This window comes from Phodopus roborovskii, unplaced genomic scaffold, assembly GCF_943737965.1.
Source record: "Phodopus roborovskii unplaced genomic scaffold, PHOROB, whole genome shotgun sequence".
Classification (NCBI taxonomy): Eukaryota; Metazoa; Chordata; class Mammalia; order Rodentia; family Cricetidae; genus Phodopus; species Phodopus roborovskii.
This window is the reverse complement of record NW_026126602.1, coordinates 12,531,301-12,555,711: the sequence shown is the minus strand read 5'-3', so window position 1 is coordinate 12,555,711 and position 24,411 is coordinate 12,531,301. Positions and strand designations below refer to the sequence as shown.

General features: G+C 38.3%; 1 protein-coding gene across 1 annotated transcript in view; it reads left to right on the top strand.

Moving 5' to 3' along the window:
- The window catches only part of Slc39a12 (solute carrier family 39 member 12), an 89,741-nt gene extending 66,038 nt beyond the window's left edge, over positions 1-23,703 (top strand). The window contains exons 11-13 of the mRNA XM_051205735.1: positions 63-221; positions 2,184-2,371; positions 23,445-23,703. Of these exons, the coding sequence (XP_051061692.1) occupies positions 63-221; positions 2,184-2,371; positions 23,445-23,573 (476 nt within the window). The 3' untranslated portion in view covers positions 23,574-23,703. The remainder of the gene's footprint in view (positions 1-62; positions 222-2,183; positions 2,372-23,444) is intronic.
- Positions 23,704-24,411: the final 708 nt, after the last annotated feature.

Below are 24,411 nucleotides of genomic sequence, written 5' to 3'. Positions count from 1 at the left end.
AGGAACCCATGACAGCTGTAGTGCTTTGTTAATACTTTTCACTCCTTCATTTGGTTCTTTAGGCAAACCTATCAGTTTATTGGCAATCATGATACTTGTTGGGGATAGCCTGCACAATTTTGCAGATGGCCTTGTAATAGGGACAGCCTTCTCTTCTTCATTGGAGTCAGGAGTGACCACAACAATTGCTATTTTGTGTCATGAAATTCCCCATGAAATGGGTAAGTATTCCTGCTTCTTGAGGGTGTCCTAGTACCTCCCCAGTAATAGTTTGCTTGGATTCTTCTCTAGACTTTAAAACATAGAAACATTGTTTTTCAATAACTTTCTATTTTTAATTTATTTGAACCATAAACAAATACATCATACCTTTAGATAAAGCTCAAGGGGCCATTTACCTTCGTTCCATGGTCAAGAATCATGCCCTGCAGATCCCAGCTAACTTAGTACAGAAAAGAGTCATTCAGAAAAGTCTCATTCAAAGAACCTTGGCCAAGACCACAAAATTTGCATGTTGAATACAGTAAACATGTTAAGAGGGAAACCATTGTGTCAGAAAATGGGCATGTGAGACCAAAACCATTTAAAAGTATGAATCAACCTGATTAATACAGAATAATTAAAGCTAAGTATAAAATAGAAACAGCAAGTATATGGTATTAGATATGTAGAAGATTCTTTACTGTATAAACTTATTAACCTTGTATACCAATCCTGCTTCCTCGAACCAAGATTAAATAAAATAGGCATATCAGAAACAGGCCTAGAATTAGTGGAGGGGTTTCTGCCTATATAGGTGTCCTAGAGAGAGGCCCCCATCCAATTAGCTTTAATCATCAATTTGACACAGCCTAGAACCACCTCAGAAGAATGTATACATTGAGGAATTGTTTAGATGAGATTGGTGTTCTGTGGGCATGTCTGTGAGGAATTGTCTTCATTGTTCAGTGATGGGCTAGGAAAGCCTCAGTCCTGGTGGGCAACCATCTCCTAAGCAGGTGGCCCTAAGCTGTACAAGAAAGCTAGCTAAGCATTAACTGAAGTGAGTCAGCAAGCAGCATCCTCCCAAGCTTTCTGCTTGAGTTGCTTCCCTGACTTCCCTCAGTGATGGACCATGACATTGAAATATAATACAAAACAAAGCCTTTCCTCCTCTAAGCTTTCAGTCAGAGTGTTTAACCAATGCAAGAAAGAGAAATCTAAGACAGGCTCATTTTTTCTGCTTTCAATTTCAAGTTCATATTGTCCCATGGGCCACCCTTGCTGTCTCCATTCCCCAAAGTCTCATTACCAAGTTATTATTGACTCACTTTAGCCAAGATCCCTTCTGAGCCCATTAAATTTTAACTGTTCTGGGAATCAAACCCTATGTTCATGTGCTGAGCTACTCCACTAGTGGTATGGTACTTGACCCTCAACCTCAAATCATGGGGTCCTATAGCAGTGTGTAGCAGTAAGGTGGCATCACAAGCTACTTCTGGGACCAGTTACACAATGGATTAGAGAATTGAGCCCCACATGTTATCTATATTCAATTTCAGCCTCTGTTTGGTGATGGAGACTGAGAAATTCTAAGACATTCTAATTTTGCAGATAGAATATTCATCTTTTGGCACAAAAGTATGGAAAGAAAAAAGGATGATATTCTCTGGCCATTGTAGAAAATCATTTTTTAAAGTGAAATTTTGTTTTTCAAATCAACTTTTCAAGAATTTAAAAATTTCTGACTAAGCAGTTTTCCTCTTTTCCTACAATAGACCCTAAATATGTAAGTCATAAAAGCATGTAGCATCATGATTCTCCTGTCAAGGATCCAAGCCAAAGCAACAACTGAAATGAACTGAGAAACTCCAGGCTAGCGGGTACCTTTAATTTGCATTTTTCTGAGTTGAAAATACTATGGGATATCAGAGATTGGCGAATGTGTCACAGACCTCTCTGGAAGGACTATATTTAGGAAAAGGAATAGATTCATTTCTAGGAAAGGAACAGATTCAACTCAACTCAGCAGGGTTCCCCAGAGATAGATGTAGGTGATTGTGCTTCACTAATTGATCATTTATCTTTACTCTCTAAATCAGTTCCATTTGCTTAATTCAAAACAAACTAGTAGTACATGAATTTGTCAAAAGCATCTTCAAATAAGTAATGGTAATGTCCTGTCCTCCCCAACCAAATTCCAGGAGATTTTGCTGTGCTCTTAAGCTCGGGACTTTCTGTCAAGACTGCCATCCTGATGAATTTTATAAGTGCCCTGACCGCCTTCATAGGACTATACATTGGTCTCTCAGTGTCCGCTGATCCACATGTCCAAGACTGGATCTTAACAGTGACGGCTGGGATGTTCTTATATTTATCCTTGGTGGAGATGGTAAGATTTATGGGTATTCTATTTTGTTTTGCTAACACCTAGAATGTAAAAGAACAAAAAGTTAGGGGAAAAAATCAATTAAAGGGGAGGATGGTAGGAGCTGAAGCATGTAGGGAAACAAGAGATAATTAAATACTCTGTGGAAGCCAAGAAGGTAAGTTGTAGGCAGGATACACATTGCTCATGACTCAGAAAATCCTGATGTTCTGATGATGATCTGAGAGGAAGGTGCCCCTTACCATAGTCCCCAACTGGGCAATAGACCAGTGTCCTAACTTTGCATATGTACAAAATGCCTAGACTTGCACCTGAAAATGGAAAGTTCTTTCAAACAGCCATTCTGCCTACATAACGAACAACAGTTCAACCTAAGTTTGTCAGTAGATTCATAACTGTTGGACTTACTCAACCAAAACCATATGTTCTTAAAATATGATTTCATTTTTAAATGTGAAAGAATTGTTATTCTCATGAAATAAAGACGATCGAGATAGCCATTTGCTGTCTAAAGCTGCAACATATTTCCTAAAGAGCTATTAGTTAATAGTAATGGAAACTTGCTCACTGCTTTTCATTCTTACTTTAAGAAATGGAATCTGGGAAATTTTACCCATTCCTCCCCCCCTACGCTCATCCTTGCTTCCTTCTTTTCTTCCTTCTGAACCCTTTCTCTTCTTTCCTGTATAGCCCTGCTCTCCATAAGATAGGCAACTTTTTAAAAAGTCAACATCTGTTGGACTTGTTCATATTTTAATTATCTTTAGGATGGGGCTGATGACATAGCTCAGTTGGTAGAATACATGGCTAGCATGCACAGAGCCCCAAGTTCAGTCTGCAGCACTATGGAAGTTAGACATGGTGGTGCACAACTATCACCCCAGGACTCAGGAGATAGAGGCAGATGATGAAGAGTTAAAACTCATCTTTGGCTAGCCATATAAGCCCAATCTACAGGCTTCATCTCAAAACCAAACCTCAATTATCAACCTTTCTTGTGAGGTAGAAGACAGCAAAGAAAAATGAAATTATAAGCCAGCCCCGAACAAAAGCAGTTTCTGTTATTCCCTGTATCCTGGAGAAGATCAAGCAAAATAAACAGCCTTAAAGGTAATTTGTGGAGCAGAGCCTTGGGGATTGAATAGTGATGCTGCAAAACCCAGTTATTTACTGTCCAGGAAGAAAGTACAAAGGGTTGTTTAATAAGAAGAAAAAATAAGGGAACAAGAAGCAGAGCTTCTAAAACCAGAGTACCAAAGCATCCTGAAGGCAGATTTCAGAGAGGTTCCCATGCCTAGTGCCAGCATTTGAACCCTGTGCTTCAGAACCCTGGCAGATTTTCTTAATAACTGAGAGTCAAGTGGACAAAGTCAACACCAGGCATGCTCTATATTTATGAATGTTTTAAAACATCATTTGCCATGCTAAGAAAACATTTTCATTTTGATAATGAAGCTAAAAGTGGATAAATTCTACCTCTGACCTCTGTCTCCAAACCAAAGGTCAGTGTCACTCCTGTGTTCCTTCCGAGATAAGGAATCTGGATTTCTAACCTTTTGTAAGTTGGAAATCACACCACCCCACCGCTTCCCATCACATGATGTGAGCTACCCACTGTTCAAATGTCTCCATCAGCCTTCACGTTCACTTCTGAGCCTCCTGTTCCAGATTTCTCCTTTGTCCTTTGTGGATCTGTTGCAGTATTCCTTTGAAGTTCATTTTGTTTTCTTACCTAGATTGGATTCACTCTTCAAGGAATGATGGATGTATAGGTGCAGAGTCAATTCCTTTTCTTTGCTAGCTTATATGTCCCCAAAATAAATCTGGGAAGATTATTTGCCCCATCTGTCATGTGGAAGCCTAAGCTAATACTGTCATTTTTCCTGTCACAGATTCCTATGTGTACCATAAGGGTAAGAGAGAAAGCAAGGGGGCTATTAGCTCAGGCGAGCCTAGCTAGCATAAATCGTGACTTTGCTTCAGCTTGCCATTGGCCAAAGAAAAGCCAGCATCCTGGCAAGAAGACAGGAAAGAAAATCCTGTGAATTTCCTGGGGCTGCTTCTAAAATCCAGGTCGCTTGCTCTCACGGCCTTCTGAGTAAATTCTAAACAAATACAGATCTTTCACATAGTGGAGACTTTAACTATTGCTGTACTCTGGGGTTGTGCCAAAGAAAACAGTCTGCCATTTAAAAAGAGGAAAAACATGGTTCAGAGACTGCGAAACAGCAAAGAAAATAAATGAGAGTAAGTGACAGGTTAAAGGATCATCTTAGGGTAACACAGTTTGATAAACCTTTATGTTCACCAGGTACCTTCCTAGAAGAGTTAATGTGAAAAGATAAGCTACATGTTTGGTTTGTTTGTTTGTCTGTTTCAAAAAAACAGAACTCCCAAAGAGAAGGAACTGTGGGCAAGAAGGGTCCATTAGCCCCTTAGAAGGACATCTTCCCTAGGGAAAATTGCCAGCCTTTATTCTCCCAAGGGGGCGGGGCGGGGCTGGCCTTATCCAAAATGTGTGGACTCCAAGTTGTGTTGAATCCTTTCTAAAAGATGGGAAGAGTTGCCACAACTCTGTGTGGCCAGGGGAAATCAATATTCTGGTATGAAGATCGGTGTCCCAAATGGATTTTCCTCAAAGCAAGGACAAAGACACATGGGAAAAATTCATTTGGGAGGAGACCCAGAGAAAAGAGCTGGAGGAGGGAACCAGAAGAGACAATTCAGCAGGGCAGGGCTTTTATTAAGTTGATGGCTGCATGTTCTGTCATCCAGAACCTTCTGGGGTTTAAAACATGGTTCATAGCTCTTTATGAGACAAGAAGGAGGATCCCCCCGCGTGTGTTTAGATATGTGTGCATGTGTGTTTGTATGTTGGAGGTCAGAGGCCAGCCTCAAGTACTATTCCTCAGGAAGAAGCCATCTTGATTTTGTGACAGGCTCCCTCACTGGGAGAATGAGGCTCGCTCATTAGGCTAAGCTGGCTGGCTAGCAACCCTCCTGGATCGACCAGTCTTTCCTTCCCAGTTCTGGGATTACAAGTGCATGCCTATATACATAACTTCTATATGGAAGCTGGGGATGGCATTTAGGTGCTAGGCTTGGGTGGCAATCACTTCACCAATGGAGCTATCTCCTCAGCTTTGGAAGCAGGTATTATTTATGAGCCTTTCCCCATTGCCCAAAGATATTCCTATTGGCCTTCTCTTTCCACACTTCTGACATTGAGTGACAAAGATGTTTCTACAGGGAGCCCAAAGCTGTGACAGCAAGAACCCCAGGACAGAAGGGAGGGGTAAGTGTAGGAGGAGGGGAACAAGGACTAGTCATGCTCTCTTGGGGACTCTGCTGCAGTGCTGGGATAGGAGATGGGGCTTGGAGAATGTGAAGTATCACAAACAAAAGTCATTAACAGTTTCCCCTTCAGAAGTGCCCATGCCCTCATTTTAATTTCAAATTCCATCTGTCTCAAGGTTTCTCTCTCATAGCAGCTACCCAAAAGTCAACAAAGATTTAAAACAAAAATATAAAAAGTCTAAGATTTGCTGCTCCTGAGGTTCTGTTTGCTACTTATCTTCTTAATCCTCTAGAATACACACTTGTTTTTTCCTTATTTCCATATAGCACATGGACCAGCTTGGGTTCCCTTCCTGGTAGGAATAATCCAGGTGTCACTGAATGGTCTGAGCCTTTGTTGTTGCCTTCATGTTTGCTCTAGTGACCTGCTCATTGCTGCTCAACAGAGATGGCCAAGGGATGCTCTAAGGAGATTCCTGAGTTCCTAAATATATTCATCAGAGCAGCAGTTCGGGCTCCTTACAGTAGCCAACAGTGAGTGCTCCCATCACCATAGTAACATTCCTCATTGGTTTAACTACTTTATGGATTACCCAGATGGTCAAATTTGTAGTCATAGCTTCCAGTTCATTGGGATCTGATGCACTATCTCCAGGAACAGTCTCTGGTCTGGTACCAACTAAGTTTACAGGAGTGGGAAGCACAAACCTAACAATTGGAAACACTAACAGAAACAGTGTTGAGGTATTGAGAGCTTATGATTTATTGTTGTTGCTTCTGCTATAACCTCTATTATTTTCTTCCTTATACTTTAAGTGTAGTTTTTCTCTATGTTCTTATTTTATGAGGTAGAATGTAATATCTAGCATGGGTTTTAACATTTCTTTTCTCACATGAGCATATAAAGCTATGTTTCCCTATGGGACATCTCTTGTGACTCCCATATATTTTGTATTTTCAGTGTGCTCTTTTTGAATTATTTTTAAATTTCCCATATATTTTGTTTTCTTATTGATGCATGGATTATGTAGAAGTATATTGTCTAAGCAGTATTTGGAATCTTAATGTCGTACAGTTACAGATTTAATTAAATGCATTTTTAGAGCAGGCTTGTTTTCTTATATTAGTGGAGAGGTATGTGTTGAGACTTGTATATCACACAGTCCATTTTGGTGAGTTAGTTGTTACATTTTGGGTTCTTTTCCTTGTTAGATATGGGGTTCCAGTTGACTTGTTTTGTAGTATGGGTAATATTTTCAAATTAATTCCATATTTCTCCCACCGATTTAATGCTAAATTATCAGTTCCTGTCTGTACATTTGCCTACTTCTTTTAGTTCTGTTGATGTTGTTCCATATGTTTGGGCTTCTGTCAGTTGTTACACATATATTTGAATATTGTCTTTGTCAGTTTAGGCTTCTATGACAAAACACTAGTCTCCATGAACTGAGCAACAGAAATGTACCTATAATAGCTGTATACCCTGGAAAGTATAAGATCAAGGTTTTGGCCTATTCCCCTGATAAGGCATCCTTTGGTTTTGAGGCAGATTTCTTCGTACAGTGCCCTCAAAGGGAATTTGAGAATTTCATCTCTCATCTCTTACAGTGCTGCTAATTCGACCATGAGGCCTAACACTCATGACCTAATTAATTCCTGATGTGGTTTGAGTATGATGTGTGTGCCATACATCATATATTAAACACACTTGGTTCACAGCTGGTTGGATGGTTTGAGACATATCAGTGCCTTTAAGAGGTAAAGTTTGGCTCTAGGAAGTAAGATACTAGAGGCGGGTCTTTGAAAAGTGTATCTTGCCCCATCCTCTTTCTGTCCTCCACCCCTCTCTCTCATAGTCCTGTCTACCATGAAGTGAAAAATCTCCATACATTGCCCATTCCATGATGATCTGCCTCAGCATGGGCCCAGAATCGCAGAACCAAGTGTCCATGGGATCAGCCCTTTCAAACTGTGAGCTAATACAGATCTTTCCTCTCTCTAAGTTGTCATGTTGGATATTTTGGTTCTAGTTGTAGAAAAGCAGATGATAGGCATCCCAGAACCTCATCTTCAAGTACTTTTATAATAGGTAGTAGGATTTTAACCTGTAAGTTCTTGGGAGGACCTCGCCTAATCCACATGCATCATGGCTGCTGGGTTTTCTCTGGTGAATTGCCACTTCTACCACCACTGTCTGGGAAAAATCCTTGTATTGATGTCTGTTTTCCTCAACTATTTCTGGATTAGCCTCTCTGACTTTGTATCTTTCACCCACCTTTTGAGACTAAGTGGCATAGTTCAGGTAGAATGTTTGAAGAAAGGATCTAGCAGAAGTGTCTGCCATAACCAACAATCTTTGATTATTGTCCATAACCAACCATCTTTGATTATTGTCCATTTACCTTGCTTGTTCAAGTCCTCCAAGTCATTAAACCAATTGTCCTTTGACAATTTTATACATACATATTACATGACAGTTTCATATATTATATATGAAACTTTTAACAATTGCATATAATATATACTTTTATACAAATATATATGACAACTTCACACATATATGATTATATTAGACAGGATTCTCTAGAGAAACAGAACCTATAGAATGAATCTATATCCTATGTATCTAGAATCTGCTGTTGCCTATCTGACTATTATCTATCTATCTACCTACCTACCTATCTATCTATCTCTCTATCCATCTATCTATCTACAAGATTTATTAAAATGGCTTACAGGAGTGGTCCAGCTAGTCTAACAATGGCTATCTACCAATGGAAAGTCTAAGAATTCAATAGTTGTTCAGTTCATGAAATTGAATGTCTCAGCTGGTCTTCAGTGTATGCTGGGATCCCCAAGAAGTAGGCTCTACTGCCAGAGAAGACATGCCCACGAGAGCAGGAAGGCAGAGTAAAAGCTTCATTCTTCCATATCCTTTATGTGGGCTGCCATAATAAGGTTTGGTCTAGATAAAGGTGGATCTTCTCACCTCAAATGATCCAGATAAAAATGGATCTTCCCACGTCAAATGATTTCATTAATAAAAACATTCTTCACAGGTACACCCAGCCATTTGAGTTCTAGTTAATTCCAGATGAAGTCAAGTTGATAACTAAGAATAGCCATCAAAATGCTATTTGACAGTTGCATACTTATTTGATACTTTTGTAGATATTTGTAATATATGACTTTATATGTGCATATATGATTACAGTCACACTCAGTTTTCTACCCTCTCATCTTTCTCCCACACCCACTGTTTTCCTTCCACCTGGTCCCCATCCCATTTTTGTGTCTTTTGTTTTGTTTTCCCTTAGTGACCCATTAGTTTTAATCATTTTAATCAGGACCCCTCATGTAGGCATGTGTATGAAGTCATCTTAATGTTCACTGGATCTCGGGGGAGAGATATGGATATCCTGTTTACTCATGAGCATTCAATAGCGACTAGTTCTTAGCATCCTGACCAGCCATAAATCTTTGCATTAGATACTGCTTAATACAACTTTAGGAAAACAATTTATTTTTATTTTTGAAAACATTGGTATTTTGCCTATATGTGTGTCTCTGTGAGGGTCATCAGATACCCTGAAACTGGTGTTACAGACAATTGTGAGCTGCCATGTTTGTGCTGGGAATTGAACCCAGGTCCTCTGGAAGAGCAACCAATGCTCTTAACCACTGAGCTACCTCTCTAGCCCAAGTCCTGTTTGCAGGAAAAAGAGAAGCCTTTTAAAAAAATAAATTAATACCTAGAATATCAATATTCTGTGGGTTTAAACAAAAATATTTAGAGACCATTTGATAACACGTTCTATAGCAAACAATAACAGTAGGTTCAATTATAGAGCTTATAAGATTTCCCAGCTATGAAACTTTGAGATTAGGCAGTCCTCAGATCTAATCAGAAATAAGTTGGTTTCCCCTGTAATCATCATACCATTATTGCACCAGTAAGAAGCCCTTGCTTTGCAAGTTGATATTATAGCATGCAAGGGTTAAACTTGGGGAAAACCATTGCTAGCTCTTTTTCCCAAAGTGCCCACATAGCAACTTCTATCACTAATAGAGATTAGCAACAGGGAGAAAGCTTCCAGTATATTTCTAGTCTGGATTCTTTCATTCTGCAGCCATGATATGTGATATTTTCAAAAATAGACTATTACCATCCAGTTCTGATGGACAACCATTGACAACAACCATATCCCACACACGTGCGTGTACGCATTCACGTGCGTGTGTGGGCGTGCATGCGTGCGTGTGTGTGTATGTGTGTGTGTGTGTGTGTGTGTGTGTGTGTATAAAGGAGCTCTCTTACCTTCGTAGTTAACTACTCCTAGGGAAGTATCCTGTATCTGGCACTAGGATTTTCATTTAATAAGCCATGGCTCCTGGGATCCACACTATCCATTTATGCATGGTACTGTCATGCAAAGTCTTTTTTCAAGCCAATATTTTAAAATTACTTTACAAAGTAATATTTCCATATGGCTTTTTCATACATCCCTAGTTGCTTTTAACTATCTTCCCATATGCCATAATACTCCCATTTCTATTTACACCTTGCCATCCCTAGTTTTTCATAATCTTGTGTTTGCTACAAATATTTTATAAGAAATATTATTTAATATTTATACACATGATATTCTATCAAAGTTATATACACATAACTCCTCCTAATCTGGAAAAGACTGTGACAGTGTTAACTAATGTCAAAGGGGATTTGGAAATGACATTGAAGTTTAAACATTTAAAAATGAGTCTTGAAAATAGGAAGCCTTGATCTGGCTATGAGCACAAGAAAAAGCTAAAATAATGAAACAAAGGTCAGATATGGGTAGCATTATTGGCTTTAACAGCAGAGGAAGAGGCCAGAAGCCCAGGAACATGGATATTTTCTAGTGTAGAAGATGGAAAGGACAAGGAAATTGACTCTCCTCCAAAGCTTAAGAAAGAAGTCCAGCCTGATGGCACAGGAATCTTAGCCTGGCAAGACTCACGCTGAAATTGGGATTTACAGAACTATAAGATAGTGCGTTTTTATTGTTTCAAGGCACCCAGTTTGTGGTCATCTGTTAATAGCAGCAGTTGAAAACTAATCCATCCCTTGGTATTAACTTATGTTTAGATGTAATTGGAAATGGAGACAGCTTTGTAAACGCATCTTTTTCTGTCTGAGAAACTAAAATCCCTTCTCAAAAAATTCTCAGAATTGAAAGTGCACTGATTTCTCAGACTCAGCATCTCTCAATTAATAAATTGCTTGGATGTGAGGAGGAACAAACACTCAAAGCACCTTCTTCATCAGTTTGGATAGAGAGGATTCATTTTTTATTGAATAACGTATATTCTATAATGCATAAATTAGTTAATTTTTAAAGACATACATGGTTATGCCAGGGAAAGTTTATTTTTGGAGCTGAAGCAAAGTCTCAAACCTTCAGGCATTTTTCCTAAGGTTTTTAGATCGTGCAGTCAGTTTCTATAGCAACAAGTGAGTAGAAACCTCAAGGGACTCTGACTGCACTGTAACTAGAGATGTCCCTGGAATTGGGGGAACTGGACAGCTGCCCAGGGTCCACTATGTTAATAGAACTCTAGTGGGTTTTGGAGAGCTCAAGCTCTCTGAAGTGGCAATGCAAAGAAAAGGAAAATCAAGCTGAGTTCAGGTACCATTTGCATGAAAATCAAGGCAAATTAGTCAAGAATACAGGCAGTTCTTCATAGCTGTAGTTTCAGTATTTAGGAGTCAGTTAACCACAGGAAAAAATTCCATCTGCACTGGACACAGACATTTCTCTTGTCATTGTTCTCTAAACAGTGCAGAATAACATTTACTTATATGGTATCTACTCTGTCAGTTCTCTCTATATATGCTCCCTATATAGTTGATTTACAGTATAGAGGAGGATATAAATAAATTATATGCAATTATTGAAAGGAGGGAATTCCTGGAATAAATGTCCTTTGGCTGCTGAGGAATGACTATATGCCCAGTTTCCTATTCTAACACCTTACACACACACACACACACACACACACACACACCATCTACCACTTAATGTACCAGTTTTCTGAATCATTTTATCTGTTCTTACCGCATAATTTTTTAGATGTTCATTTTCAATAGCTCACCCTTTACAAGACTATCTATCAATAGTTTTCCATTAAATGTATTTCTCGTGTAATAGTAGATGAAGAAAACTCACAGGGAAAGGCATTGTTTAGAGGAATTTCTTAGCTTACTACTGCCATATTCAAGAAAGGAAGTGAGGTAGCCTTTATGTACATGTTTGTTTTCAACAAATGTTAGATAATAAGTATCACTTGAGTTGTATTGGGTACTCACTGAGAAAGTGTACCCATCCAGAACCCATTTCAGAAACAAAATTAATATTATTTGATACTAATGGTTAGTTCTTTTGGGGGGATTCTCTGTATTGCTTTGGGGCCTGACCTGGAACTGGCTCTGTAGACCAGGCTGATCTCGAACTCACAGAGATCCACCTCCCTCTGTCTCCCTGAGTGCTGGGATTAAAGGCATGCACCAACAATGCCCATCTAATGGTTAGTTCTTTACAGAAGAAAAAGGCATGAATCCTTCCTGCCAACAACTTTGAAAGACTTCTGATCTTTCTGTAAAACAACGATAACAAATCAGTTAAATACACTTTAGTTATTTTCTACTGAGATACTAACATGTCAAACTCACTCTGTAACCATGTTCTGGAATAGTTGGTACTTTCTTGCTTATCACATGTCTAAGATACTCCTTTAAACCACACTGCGAATGCCTGAACACACTCACACATGCATGCTTTCCAGAATATCATTTGTAAAAATAACTTTAATTAATAGAGACTGGAATTACTATAATTAGTTCTCCAGGTCATCTTTAACTATCGTCAGTCAGATGGCGGAGTCTCAATTGAGGAATTGTGTAGATCAGATTGGCCCATGGGCATGTCTGTGAAAGATTGCTGATTAATGATTAATGTAGGATGGCCCAGCCCACTGTGGGTGGCACCATTCCTTTGGTAAGTATTTCTGGATTGGATAACAAAGTTTGCTGAGTGTGAGTCTGCAAGTGAGCCAGAAGTTAGAGTTCAACCACAGTTTTTTCTTCAAGTTTCTGCTTGAGCTCCATTGCTACCTTCCCTCAAGGACAGACTATGACCTGGAATTGTTAGCCAAATAAACCATCCTTTCATTTAAGTGGCTTTTGGAAAGAATGTTTTACCATAGCAACAAAGATGAAACCAAAATTGCAATTCTTCCAATATTATGAGATGAAATCGTTTTTAGCTAACTCTCTCTGTGACTGAATAGTAATGGATGGCTTAACTCATTACATTCATACTGGGCACATTTCTAGGAGTGGAATTGCTGGGCAGTATGGAAATTTGACAGTTATTTTTTTGAGAAATTGCCAGACTATTTTCTTTAGTGGTTGCATCAGTCTAGATGATCATAAACAACAGAGAAAAGATTGCAATATCCCCATATCCTCACATGCATGTATCATTTTCACAAATGCATTTTAAAAATCATTAAGTGTTATGGATTACATATCCACACATTAACTTTCATCTCTAGAATGATGATATTATGAGGGACAGACAGCCCTTAATGGGGTCAGATGAATGGAGCCTGCAAAATGGGCTGAATGTCTTATAAGAAGAGTGAAGTGGGTGATCTCTAGGCTATGTGAACATACAAGAGAAGGCACAATTTCACAAACCAGGACTAGAGATAGAATTCCACAGACTCTATAGGTGATCTGCTTTTGGATTTATAAAATACTGTTGAAGATGCCTAATCAGTTAATACACTAGAGTTGCCCTAGCTGAACCACAGAAGAGACAGTCTGCAGATTCAAATCTGTCTCTGTGTGTTTTTCCCTTGCTCTTCCCTAAAGAGGTGTGACTCTAGGGATCATGTCCTGTGGTTATCAGCCATCAGTGTACTTTCTTTTTCTTTCTTTTTATTTTTATTTTTTCTTTCTTTTTCTTTGGTATTTGATTTTTTAAATTTTATTTAATTTTTTTATTTTATATATCAATCCCAGTTTCCTCTCTCCCACCCTCCCATGCCCCCCCCAACCAGCCTCCCAGTCTTTCACAAGTTTCTATTCAAGTGTTCTCTTTATTGCTGCTATTCATTTCTGAGATCCTTATATATTCTGAATACAATCTTTATTGGACACATGGTTTGCTAATATTTTCCCATCCCATTGACTGCCTGTTAAGTCTGCACAAAGATTATTTTTGAATTTATAAAGACTACATATTTAATTTAAAATTTTAAAAGAATTTCATATACCAGTAATACTTTTTATATCATTTCCACTTTCTTTTTCCCTTCAGCTCTTCCACGTACCACAACTACATCCTAAATTATTGATCTTTCTTATTTATTATTTTTAAATACACACATGTATGTTTATAATACACGCATGCACATGTGCACATACACATATATGTATTCTACAAAGTCAACTTAATGTTGCTCATGTGTATGTGTGTTTAGCATTGACCACTTGGGATTGAAAAATCTAAAAGAGACTCACCCCTAGGGAAGACTGGTTTTTGTTGTCCTGGAAATCACTAATTGCCTATAGCCCTTCATCTATGGGTGGAGCTTTATAAGATTTCCTTCATCTGTGTTTTATGTCAACTGGTGTCATTTTATAGGGCATTTTTAGGGAACAGATTGTTCAGATTTAATGGGTGCAGAATTGCTGTCATATGTAACAGTCGTCCTGTTCCTCTGGCACCCACAGTCTTCTAGGATGTTCCCTGAACTGTAGGAATAGGAGATGAACTGTAGATGTCCTGGTTGGGGTTGGGCACCCATGATTTGTTCTCTCTGTTTTGACCAATTATAGATTTCTTCAATAGTCTCTCCCTGCTGCAAAATGAAGCTGTCTTGATGAGAATGAAAGCCATACATCCCCTGGTTGCAAGAATAAATTTAACTACTTTTCTCTTCTAGCCTATGAGTTTTATATCTTAAAAAGCCAATGGTGAATCAGTTTACACCAATCTTCCATACTTGCTTTTAAGAATTTTGTAATTTTAAATCTCATGAGTTTATGTCTGTGGAACTTCACTGTCTGGGTCCAACTAAGGAAAACAGATCCAGGTTTCTGCTTAAGTTTTTTTTTTTTTTTTTTTTTTGGAGTAGGCATTATGAGCCCTTTTCCTACAGTGATTAAAACATGAGGATGGGAAGGACATAATACTTATAACACAGTCACCATTTGAGATGCAGCCAAGAAACTTTCCTTGCATGTGTATGTATGCACAGTGCATATATATGTAGTGCATATATATGTATGGATGCATATGTGTATTATCTACACATATCTGTAGACACATGAAGTTGGTGTTTGGTGTCTTCCTATATCACATTCTATTTTACATGAGTATAGTTTGTCTTTGAATTCAGAGCACACCAACTGTGAATAGTCTAACTGGTTCTCTTGCAATGGGAATCCCCTAGCTTTACTTCTGAGTGATGAGATTACAGGTGGCACCTCCACCTACCCAGGTTTTGTGGGAGTTCTGGGCATATATACTCTAATCCTTACACTTGTATGACAAGAAATTTATCCACCAAGTCAGATCCTCAACTCTTACTGGTTTCCTTGATGTTAGTCATCCTGACATGAAAATGCAGGGTAGTTCCAATTTGTACTTCTACTATAGCTAAGGATGTCAAATATCTGGTTCACATACCATTTCATATAGCCATTTACACACACACACACACACACACACACACACACACACACATGCAAGCACACACACACACAGGCATGCACGCATGTGCACACACACAGAGAAAGAGAGAGAGAAGAGAGTGAATGAGAGAGAGAGAGAGATAATGGTGAATGGTGTGTTTGGTTCATTTACCATTTTTTGTATTGAATGATTTGGAGCTTTTGTGTTTAATTTTGAGTTATCTTTGTGTGTTTGTGGGTATGCATGTGTGTGTATATTTGTATATATGTGTATATGCTTGTGTGTATGTGATGTGTGTGTGTGTGTGTGTGTGTGTTGCACACATTCATGTGCATATACCTGCTCCACATAATTTCCTTGAGGGAGTCTATTACTGAACCTAGAACTGGGCTGGCAGCCAACAAGCACCACTGTACTCCACACAGTGCTAAGGTTGTGGTGTGTGGCCACGCTCGGTTTTTGTTTTAATGTGGGTGCTGGGAACTCAAACACAGGCATTAATGTTTATGTAGCAAGTACTCTCACCCTCTGTTTTTTTTTTTTTTTTTTTTTTTTTTGTAGATTCTAGCAACTAAGACCCCATCAACATATATAGCTGGCAATGACTGCTTCCCATTCAGTTGGCTGTTTCTCCACAGTTACCTTCCTTGCTGTGTGGAATCTTTTTAATTCTGCACAGATTCACTTGTCAATTCTTATCAATTCCTAGTTTATTGAAGCCTTTTCAGCGAATCTTTATTGATACTTGTGTTCTGATATGTTTTTTTCTAGGCAATTACATTCAGCTCTTTAATCCACTTCAAATAGATTCTTTTTACACAGTGATAGATAAGAACCTGGTTTCATTCTTCTCCAGGTGGATGTAGTTTTCCTAGCACCATGTGTTAAAGAGGCCCATCTTTTCACCAATGTGTGTTTTGGCATCTTTGTGGAAAATTATGTGAGTTTATTTTGGGGCCTCTTTTCTATTTCTGTTTTGTAAATTTTTTTTGTTTTTTGTTTTTGTTTTTTTTTTGCCACTAACATTTTGTTCTATAACTATAGGTCTACAGTATAATTTGTAATCAAGTCTTGTGTTAACTCCAATGGTGCTCTTTCTGCTTCATACTGACCTGGCTATTTGCGGCCATTTTTATTTTCATACACATTTTAGTTTTTTTTCCTAGTTCTGTGAAAAAGTTCATTGGAAATTTTAAATAGATTGGATTTAATTGGTAGACAAGTTTTCATAATATAGACAATATTTTTTTCTGCCAATCCATAGGCTTGAGAAGTGTTTTGGTATCTATCTCAGTTTCTTCCTTCATTATTTTTAAAGTTTTCATTGTAGAGGTCATTTATTGCAAATGGGAATCTTTTCCTGATTTCCTTCTCATCAGTTTATTATTGGTATTTTTAAAAGGTACTAATTTTTACATGTAGATTTTGTATCTTGCTATTTTGCTGTTTTCACCAGACCTAAGAATTTTCTGGCAGAGACTATGTTCTTTCAGTATATTATCGTATCATCTTTTCCTGTTTGTATTAATTTGTATTTCCTAGTTCTAATTACCACTTCCTATCTGACACCAACCCCAACATTCATGGGGTCTAGGTTGTTCACATGCTGGTTTCCCAGCTATCAGACTTGAGTCCACAAGCTTTGCCTTGTTCAGGTCAGCTGTTACTCTGTTTTTTTCCAGCCTGGTCTTGTCCCTGTTGCTCATCACAACTTCTCTGCAACTGGATTCCAGGAGTTTGGCTCAGTGTTGAGCTGTGGGTGTCTGCTTCAAGCTCTATTATAGAACTGTAGTCCTGAAAACAGTTTGGTATTATTACAAAAATACACAGGTAGACCAATGTAATCAATTTGAAAACCCTGATATTAACCCACACACCTACAAACACCTGGTTTTTGACAAAGAAGCTAAAATTATACAGTGGAAAAAAAGAAAGCATCTTCAACAAATGGTGCTGGCAGAGCTGGATGCTGGCATGTAAAAGACTGCAGATGGATCCATATCTATCACCATGCACCAAACTTAAGTCCAAATGAATCAAAGACCTTAACATATACTCAGCCACACTGAACCTTTTGAAGAGAAAGTGGGAGGTACCCTTGAACAACTTGGTAGAGGAGACTGCTTCCTTAACATAACACCAGTAGCACAGACACTAAGATTGACAATTAATAAATGGGGCCTCTTGAAACTGAGAAACTCCTGTAAGGCAAATGACACAGTCAACAAAACAAAATGGCAGCCCATCAACCCACATCTGACATAGGGCTGATCTCCAAAATATACAAGGAACTCAAGAAGATAGTCATTAAAACACCAAATAATCCAATTAAAAAGTGGGGGTCAGAACTAAATAGAGAATTCTCTTTCCACCCCCTTCTTTGATAATTATTTAATTTAAATTTGCAACAAGCTTGTTTTACATATCAATCCCAGTTCGCTCATCCTCCTGTCCTCCCCTGTCCCCCCACTAACCCCTATACCATTCCCTTCTGTTCCACAGGTAGGGTGAGGCCTTCCATGGGGAAATCTTCAAAATATGTGATATCATTTGAAACAGGACCTAGGCTGTCTGCCATGTGTCTAGGCTGAGAGAGTATCCTTCTATGTGGAATGGGCTCCCAAAGCTCATTCCTATATTAAGGATAAATACTGATCAACTACCAGAGGTCCCATAGACTGCCTAGTCCTCCTAACTAACACCCACATTCAGGGGATCTGGGTCGGTCCTATGCTGGTTTCCCAGCTATCACATTAGGGTCCATGAGCTTCTCCTTGTTTTGGCCAGGTGTTTCTGTGGGTTTATCCAGCCTGGTCTTGACCCCTTTGTTCATCACTCCTCCAGGCTCAGTGTTTAGCTGTGGGTGTCTGCTTCTGCTTCCATCAGCTATTGGATAAGGACTCTAGGATGGCATATAGGGTAGTAATCAATCTCATTATCAGGGAAGGGCATTTAAGGTAGCCTCTCCACAATTGCTTAGATTGTTAGTTGTGGTCATCTTTGTAGAGCTCTGGACATTTACCTGGTACCAGATTTCTCTTCAAACCTATAATGGCTCCCTCTATTAAGGTATCTCCTTTCTTGCTGGAAAATGGAATTCTCAATAGAGGAATCTAAAATGGCCAAAAGACACTTAAGAAAGTGCTCAACATCCTTAGCCATCAGGGAAATGAAAATCAAAATAACTCTGAGATGCCATCTTACTCCTGTCAGAATGGCTAAAATCAAAAACACCAATGACAGTTTATGCTGGAGAGGATATGGAAAAAGGGGAACACTTCTCCACTGCTGTGGGAGTATAAACTTGTATGGCCACTTTAGAAATTAGTTTGGCAGTTCCTCAGGAAAATGGGAATCAGCCTATATTAGGATCCAGTAATTCTACTCTTAGGCATATACCCAAAGGATTAACACTCATACAACAAGGACATCTGTTCAACTGTGTTCTTAGAAGCATTATTTGTAATAGCAAGAACCTGGAAGCAACTTAGATGCCCCTCAACTGAAGAGAAATAGAAAAAATGTGGGGAAATGTAATTTTGAAGTTTACAGATAAATGGATGGAACTAGAAGAAACCATCTGAGTGAGGTAATCCATTTACAAAAGGACAAACATGTTATGTACTCACTCTTATATGGATATTAGACATAGAGCAAAGGATTATCAACCTACAATCCCCACCATCAGAGAAGCTAGGAAGCAAGGAGGACTCTAAGAGAGACATACATGGTCCCCCAGAGAAGGAGAAAGGGGGTGAGAGAGGGAATCCTGAGCAGATTGAGAGCATGGGGGGTGAGAGAGGGAATTAAGAGAAAAAGAAGGGGAGAAGAGGATGGAAGAGGAGGATATGAGGGAGCAGGAAGATTGGGTTGGGGGGAAAATACAGGAGATAAAGGAAAGAGATACCATAATAGAGAGAGCCATTATAGGTCTAAAGAGAAATCTGGCACCAGGGAAATGCTCAAAGATCATAAAGGTTGACCCCAACCAAGAATATAAACAATAGTGGAGAGGCTACCTTAAATGCCCTTCCTCTCTTATGAGCCATCCTTATATGCCATCCTAGAGACTTCATCCTGTAGCTGATGGAGGCAGAAGCAGACACCCATAGCTAAACACTGAGCTGAACTTTTTTTTGAGAATTTTGAATCTATATTCATCAGGAAAATGATCTTTATGTTTCTTTATCATCCATCATTATCAATGATTTTATAAGTTCATAGAACTAATTTGAGTATTCTTTCCTTCTCAATTATATGGGACTTTCTTTACATTAAAATTATATATAGGTATAGATATTAGAATTTCTTACATGAATACTATATTTATATCATTCCCAATTCTCTCACTCCCCTTTCCCAGGTCTTCTCCTCAAATTGTGAACTTTTCTTCAACTATTGCTATAAACATATGTGTAAATACATGTATAAACACACATACTCACATATCCCACTGAGTCTACTTAATGCTGCTCATAGGTGAAAATATTTAGAGCTGACCACTTGTAACTGAATATCCTGTTAGGGTGCTCATCACTTGAGAAGACTGTCTTTTCTCAGCAGCCATTAATTGTCTGTAGCTCTTCATTTAGTGATGGGGCCTTGTGAAACTTCTCCCATACATGTTGGCATGTCAATTGAGTTGTCATTGTGCAGGTCTTGTTTAGGTGAGCATATACTTGAAATTTCATTGGTGCAACTTGCCTGTCATTTGTAGATAACAGTATGTTGCAAATAGACAACATGGTCCTCTGTCTCTTATAGTCTTTATGTCCCCTCTACCACGATGTCCCCTGATCCTTAAGTGTAAGGATTGTATTATATATTTTATTTATTTATCAGTTGGGGTTGATACCTACAACTGTCTACTGTTCTCTGCACTTAACCAGTTGTGGATTTCTGTGATAGCCTTTGTTGGTTGTAAAAACAAGTTTGTTTGATGAGAAAGGAGAGTTTCTATGATTTCCAGGTATAAGAATAATTCTTTGAAGCTGGGTAGTGGTGACACATGCCTTTAATCCCAGCACTAGGCAAGCAGAGGCAGGCAGATCTTTGAGTGTTCGAGGTCAACCAGGGCTATAGGGTGAGTGCCAGAGTAGGCTCCAAAGCTTCACAGAGAAACTCTTGTCTCGAAAAAACAAAAACAAAAAACACAAACAAAAAAGAATAAATATTTGAAATGTAGTTGGAAATTGTAAGGGTTTAGGAAAGTGGCAGCAGTAGGTTCATGGCTTTGCCTGACATAGGTGGTTGGTTAGGTTTATAATACCAGACATGAATTCCTTTCTTTTGAATGAGACTTAAGTCCATTAGACAGCTGTTGGTTAACCCCAAGATAAAAATGCCACTATCGCCCCACTGGGCAATAGGACTGTTGATTTCTTTTCTCCCTCGGTAGCTTGCATAGATCTTTGGATGCTATGAAAGTTAGTTCTCAAGGAAGAGGCTTCCAGGTCAGTTATGTAATATTTTTGAGGAGTTCAGGTAATAGCTCTTCTATCATAATGTCACAGAATTCAGCAGCATTAATTAATTCATGTCTAGAAATGTCTTATTGGGAGACTAAAACTTTTTCAATATTTCTGTTTGTCAGAAATCTATCTAAATTGCTTATTCTTGCTGATTTACTTTATCCAGTTTTTATAGATTTTCCAGCTTTTTGTAAATTCATACAATGCATTTGGACTATATGGAGAAGACATGGTGGTAGGAACACAAGGAACCTGGTCACATTTCGTCTATGGTCATGAGGCAGAGAGAAATGAATGACAGTACTCAGCTCACTTTCTCCTTTCCATTCAATTCTGGATCCCACACCATGGATTGAAGCTGCCACAGTCACATTAAGTCTTCTCAGTTAGAATTTTGTGGAAGCACCTTCATAGATATGTCCATGAATTGTTTCCATGATGATTCTAAATTTAGCCAAATTGACAATAGAAAAAAAAAAGAAAGAAATGTTCTAGGTAAAGATAATTTTTTACCAGAAAAAAATTCGGTACAAGATGTTGATTTGAGTCAAGCAAATTAATAAATTGGTAATTTTTTAAAAAAAGTTGTTTTTCTACATGAAGGCTTCAAATTTTCTAGCAGTACCATAAAAGAAACACTTTTCTTAGTGCATCTCTGGGCAAGATGCTTTTACCAAAATTACATTCCTGTCTCTACACATCAGTGATAATATCCATTATCCATTTCCTTTATATTGAAGTGATGGTTTTTTTTTTTTTTATCTAGTGGAACACCTTTAACTCTGTTATTTTCCATTTGTTTTTCGAATGACACAGGAAGGTATTTTCATAACAGGCAAGGATGAGTTTCAGGTAGAGTTGGCCTTCCTACTCCTGAATGAGCAGACTTGGCTCGGTAGAGCTGTGGTTAAGCTATTATCTTCCCAGAGACATTAATTCCACATAACTGAAAGGAGCTAAGCATTTCATCTCTTGTAGGATTATGAGGAATAGGGAGGCAGAGGCAACATACAGAAGGATATATAAATGAGGGAATATGCAAAGCAAATACACTGCACATCAGATTTTGTCACATAAACATTTTAAAAGTATATTCTATGTGAACTTTGTTCTTGGAGCATGAAGTATTTGTGGTGTTTGCTGGACCACGATGCCATCTGCATAGGACACAGGACTAATGAACTTCTCACTGGTGGAGGTTCTCTGGCTGTTATAGACAGGTCCATTCCTTTCTACATTGGTTAGACACTCCAACTAAGCAGCAGGTCTGTAGGCTTAGGCTAATCAGAGCAGTAATAAACAATTGTTTAAATTTTTGTGACTTAGTTTTTGATACAGAGTCTCAGGTCTCCCATGCTGGCCTCAAACTTTCTATACAGTTGTATGTGACTTCTGAGTCTACTTCCTCTACCTCCCAAGTGCTGGGACTGCAGGCACATGCCACTAGGCCTGGAGCATGCTGCTAATTCAGCCCCACCTAGTAAGTGATAACTACCTTATTTGCAAACTAAGAAACATAGGGAAACTGCTCAGTATTTGGAAAGTTTATTCAACACATTTAAGTTATATCACCTGATCTACAGGTGATATAACTTAAATATAATTATGTTGTCCAGCTTTAGAGTTAACTGACAAAAATTGCTTTAAATTATGGACATTCAAAGATATTGGGTGAATTCAGTTGATATTGTTAATTCTTTAAGAATGCCACCAAATGTAAGCTCTAAAGAATAAATAATTCCCACTAGGCACATAAACTAATATATTCTAGATATAAATTAATGACTACAGTACTAGAATTATAGTTATTTCTGATTGTCATCACAAGGGACCGAGGTGCCCATGACATCTAGAATAACTGCCATCTAGTGGAAATCAAGGACACAGCTGAGTATACAACAGTGGCTCTCAGTGATGCCAGTTAAGTTAGATCTCCAGGCTACATTGACCTGAGTCTCTACATATTCCAAAGGAAACAATCATTCTCTCTGACCTTGTTAGGGTGAGGAATTTGAACTAAAACATGTCCCAACCACAAAGGGCTCTTCCTACAAAAGTCCGGATACACCTTTCTTTCCAAATGGTGTTATGACATTTGATAGACTGAAGTTATTTCCACTTGTCTCTTTGAGACTAAAGTACAATCCTAGAAAATGATTTCTTTGTTGTTCTAAAGGTCACAGGGACCTTGGTCTTCTCTTTGACAGTAAATAAGCATGAGCGCTTTGCCAAAGCTAGTACATTTAGATGTTTTTTAAGCCTAATGGAGCAATCAGAAATTGTACCTTTCATGTCTTATTTATCTCACATTTAGGCATAGTCTGAAAACAAAGGAAAAGACGTCTGCCAATGTGAGAGTCCTCCTAGCCACCAGCAAGTGGCTCCATTTAGCTTACATTTCAAACTCGTGGCAAGAATAGGTACTAAACATTGGGTAACTATTTGGGGAATGTTGAAGGTTATTAAGTTCTGAATAACAGAGTCACTCAAGCTTTCCCACCAAGCTTTTCTCAGCAGTTGAATATATCTGGATCTTATTCTGGTTTCTCATTCTTTTTTTAGCTTCCTGAAATGACTCATGTTCAAACACAACGACCCTGGATGACGTTTCTCCTGCAGAACATTGGATTGATCCTGGGCTGGCTTTCTCTTTTGCTCTTAGCTGTATATGAACAGAATATTAGAATATAAGTTAGGATTCTCCAGTGTCTTCCAAAATGAATTTATCTGGTCATATCTCATTTCTCCCATGTTCTCTATGCTGATCACTAAGTTCAGTTTTTTTATTTTAGGCAAAGAATGTGTCTTTTAACTTACTAAGTATGTATTGTAATTCATTTAGAAATATATAAAGATGAGTCTGTCTTGCAAACAAGTGTTTATTTTTGTTTCTGACACTGTTATTTTTGTTTCTGACACTGTGATAGACCACAGTAATGGTTAGTGCTAGTAAATTCTGAATTTTAGTCAACTACAAAAATATTATTTCCCTACAAAGAATGTTTATTTGTTGTATTTGAAGAAGACAAGTGCCTGTTGGGATAAAAAAAAATAGCTGCAACCATTTTGTGGGTTTTTTTATGTTAATAATACATTTGTTTTCCATGTGATTTATAAACTACAAGCAAACAGTATAATATAAGTATAATAAAGGCAAGTATTAGTGGGATGGTTTCAAGTACTTTTTGTTGCTTTCTGTATCCATCCTCTCTTCCAAGCTGGGACAGCATGGTCACCTGAAAGAATCCAGCCCTGCCTCAGCAGTATTTGTGAATAAACAGCTTAGGAAGGCCAGAAGATATGGCAGGGAATATCTCTATCTTCCTATAAAAATCAGCATGTCTGTCCTAAGTAAGAAGAATTGGTAACAAAGAGTCAGGCAGAAATCTAATGACTCTAATGTCTCAGCTCCCATAGATTATATAATAGGCTCTCTCTCTCTCTCTCTCTCTCTCTCTCTCTCTCTCTCTCTCTCTCTGTGTGTGTGTGTGTGTGTGTGTGTGTGTGTGTGTGTGTAGTCTTACTGATG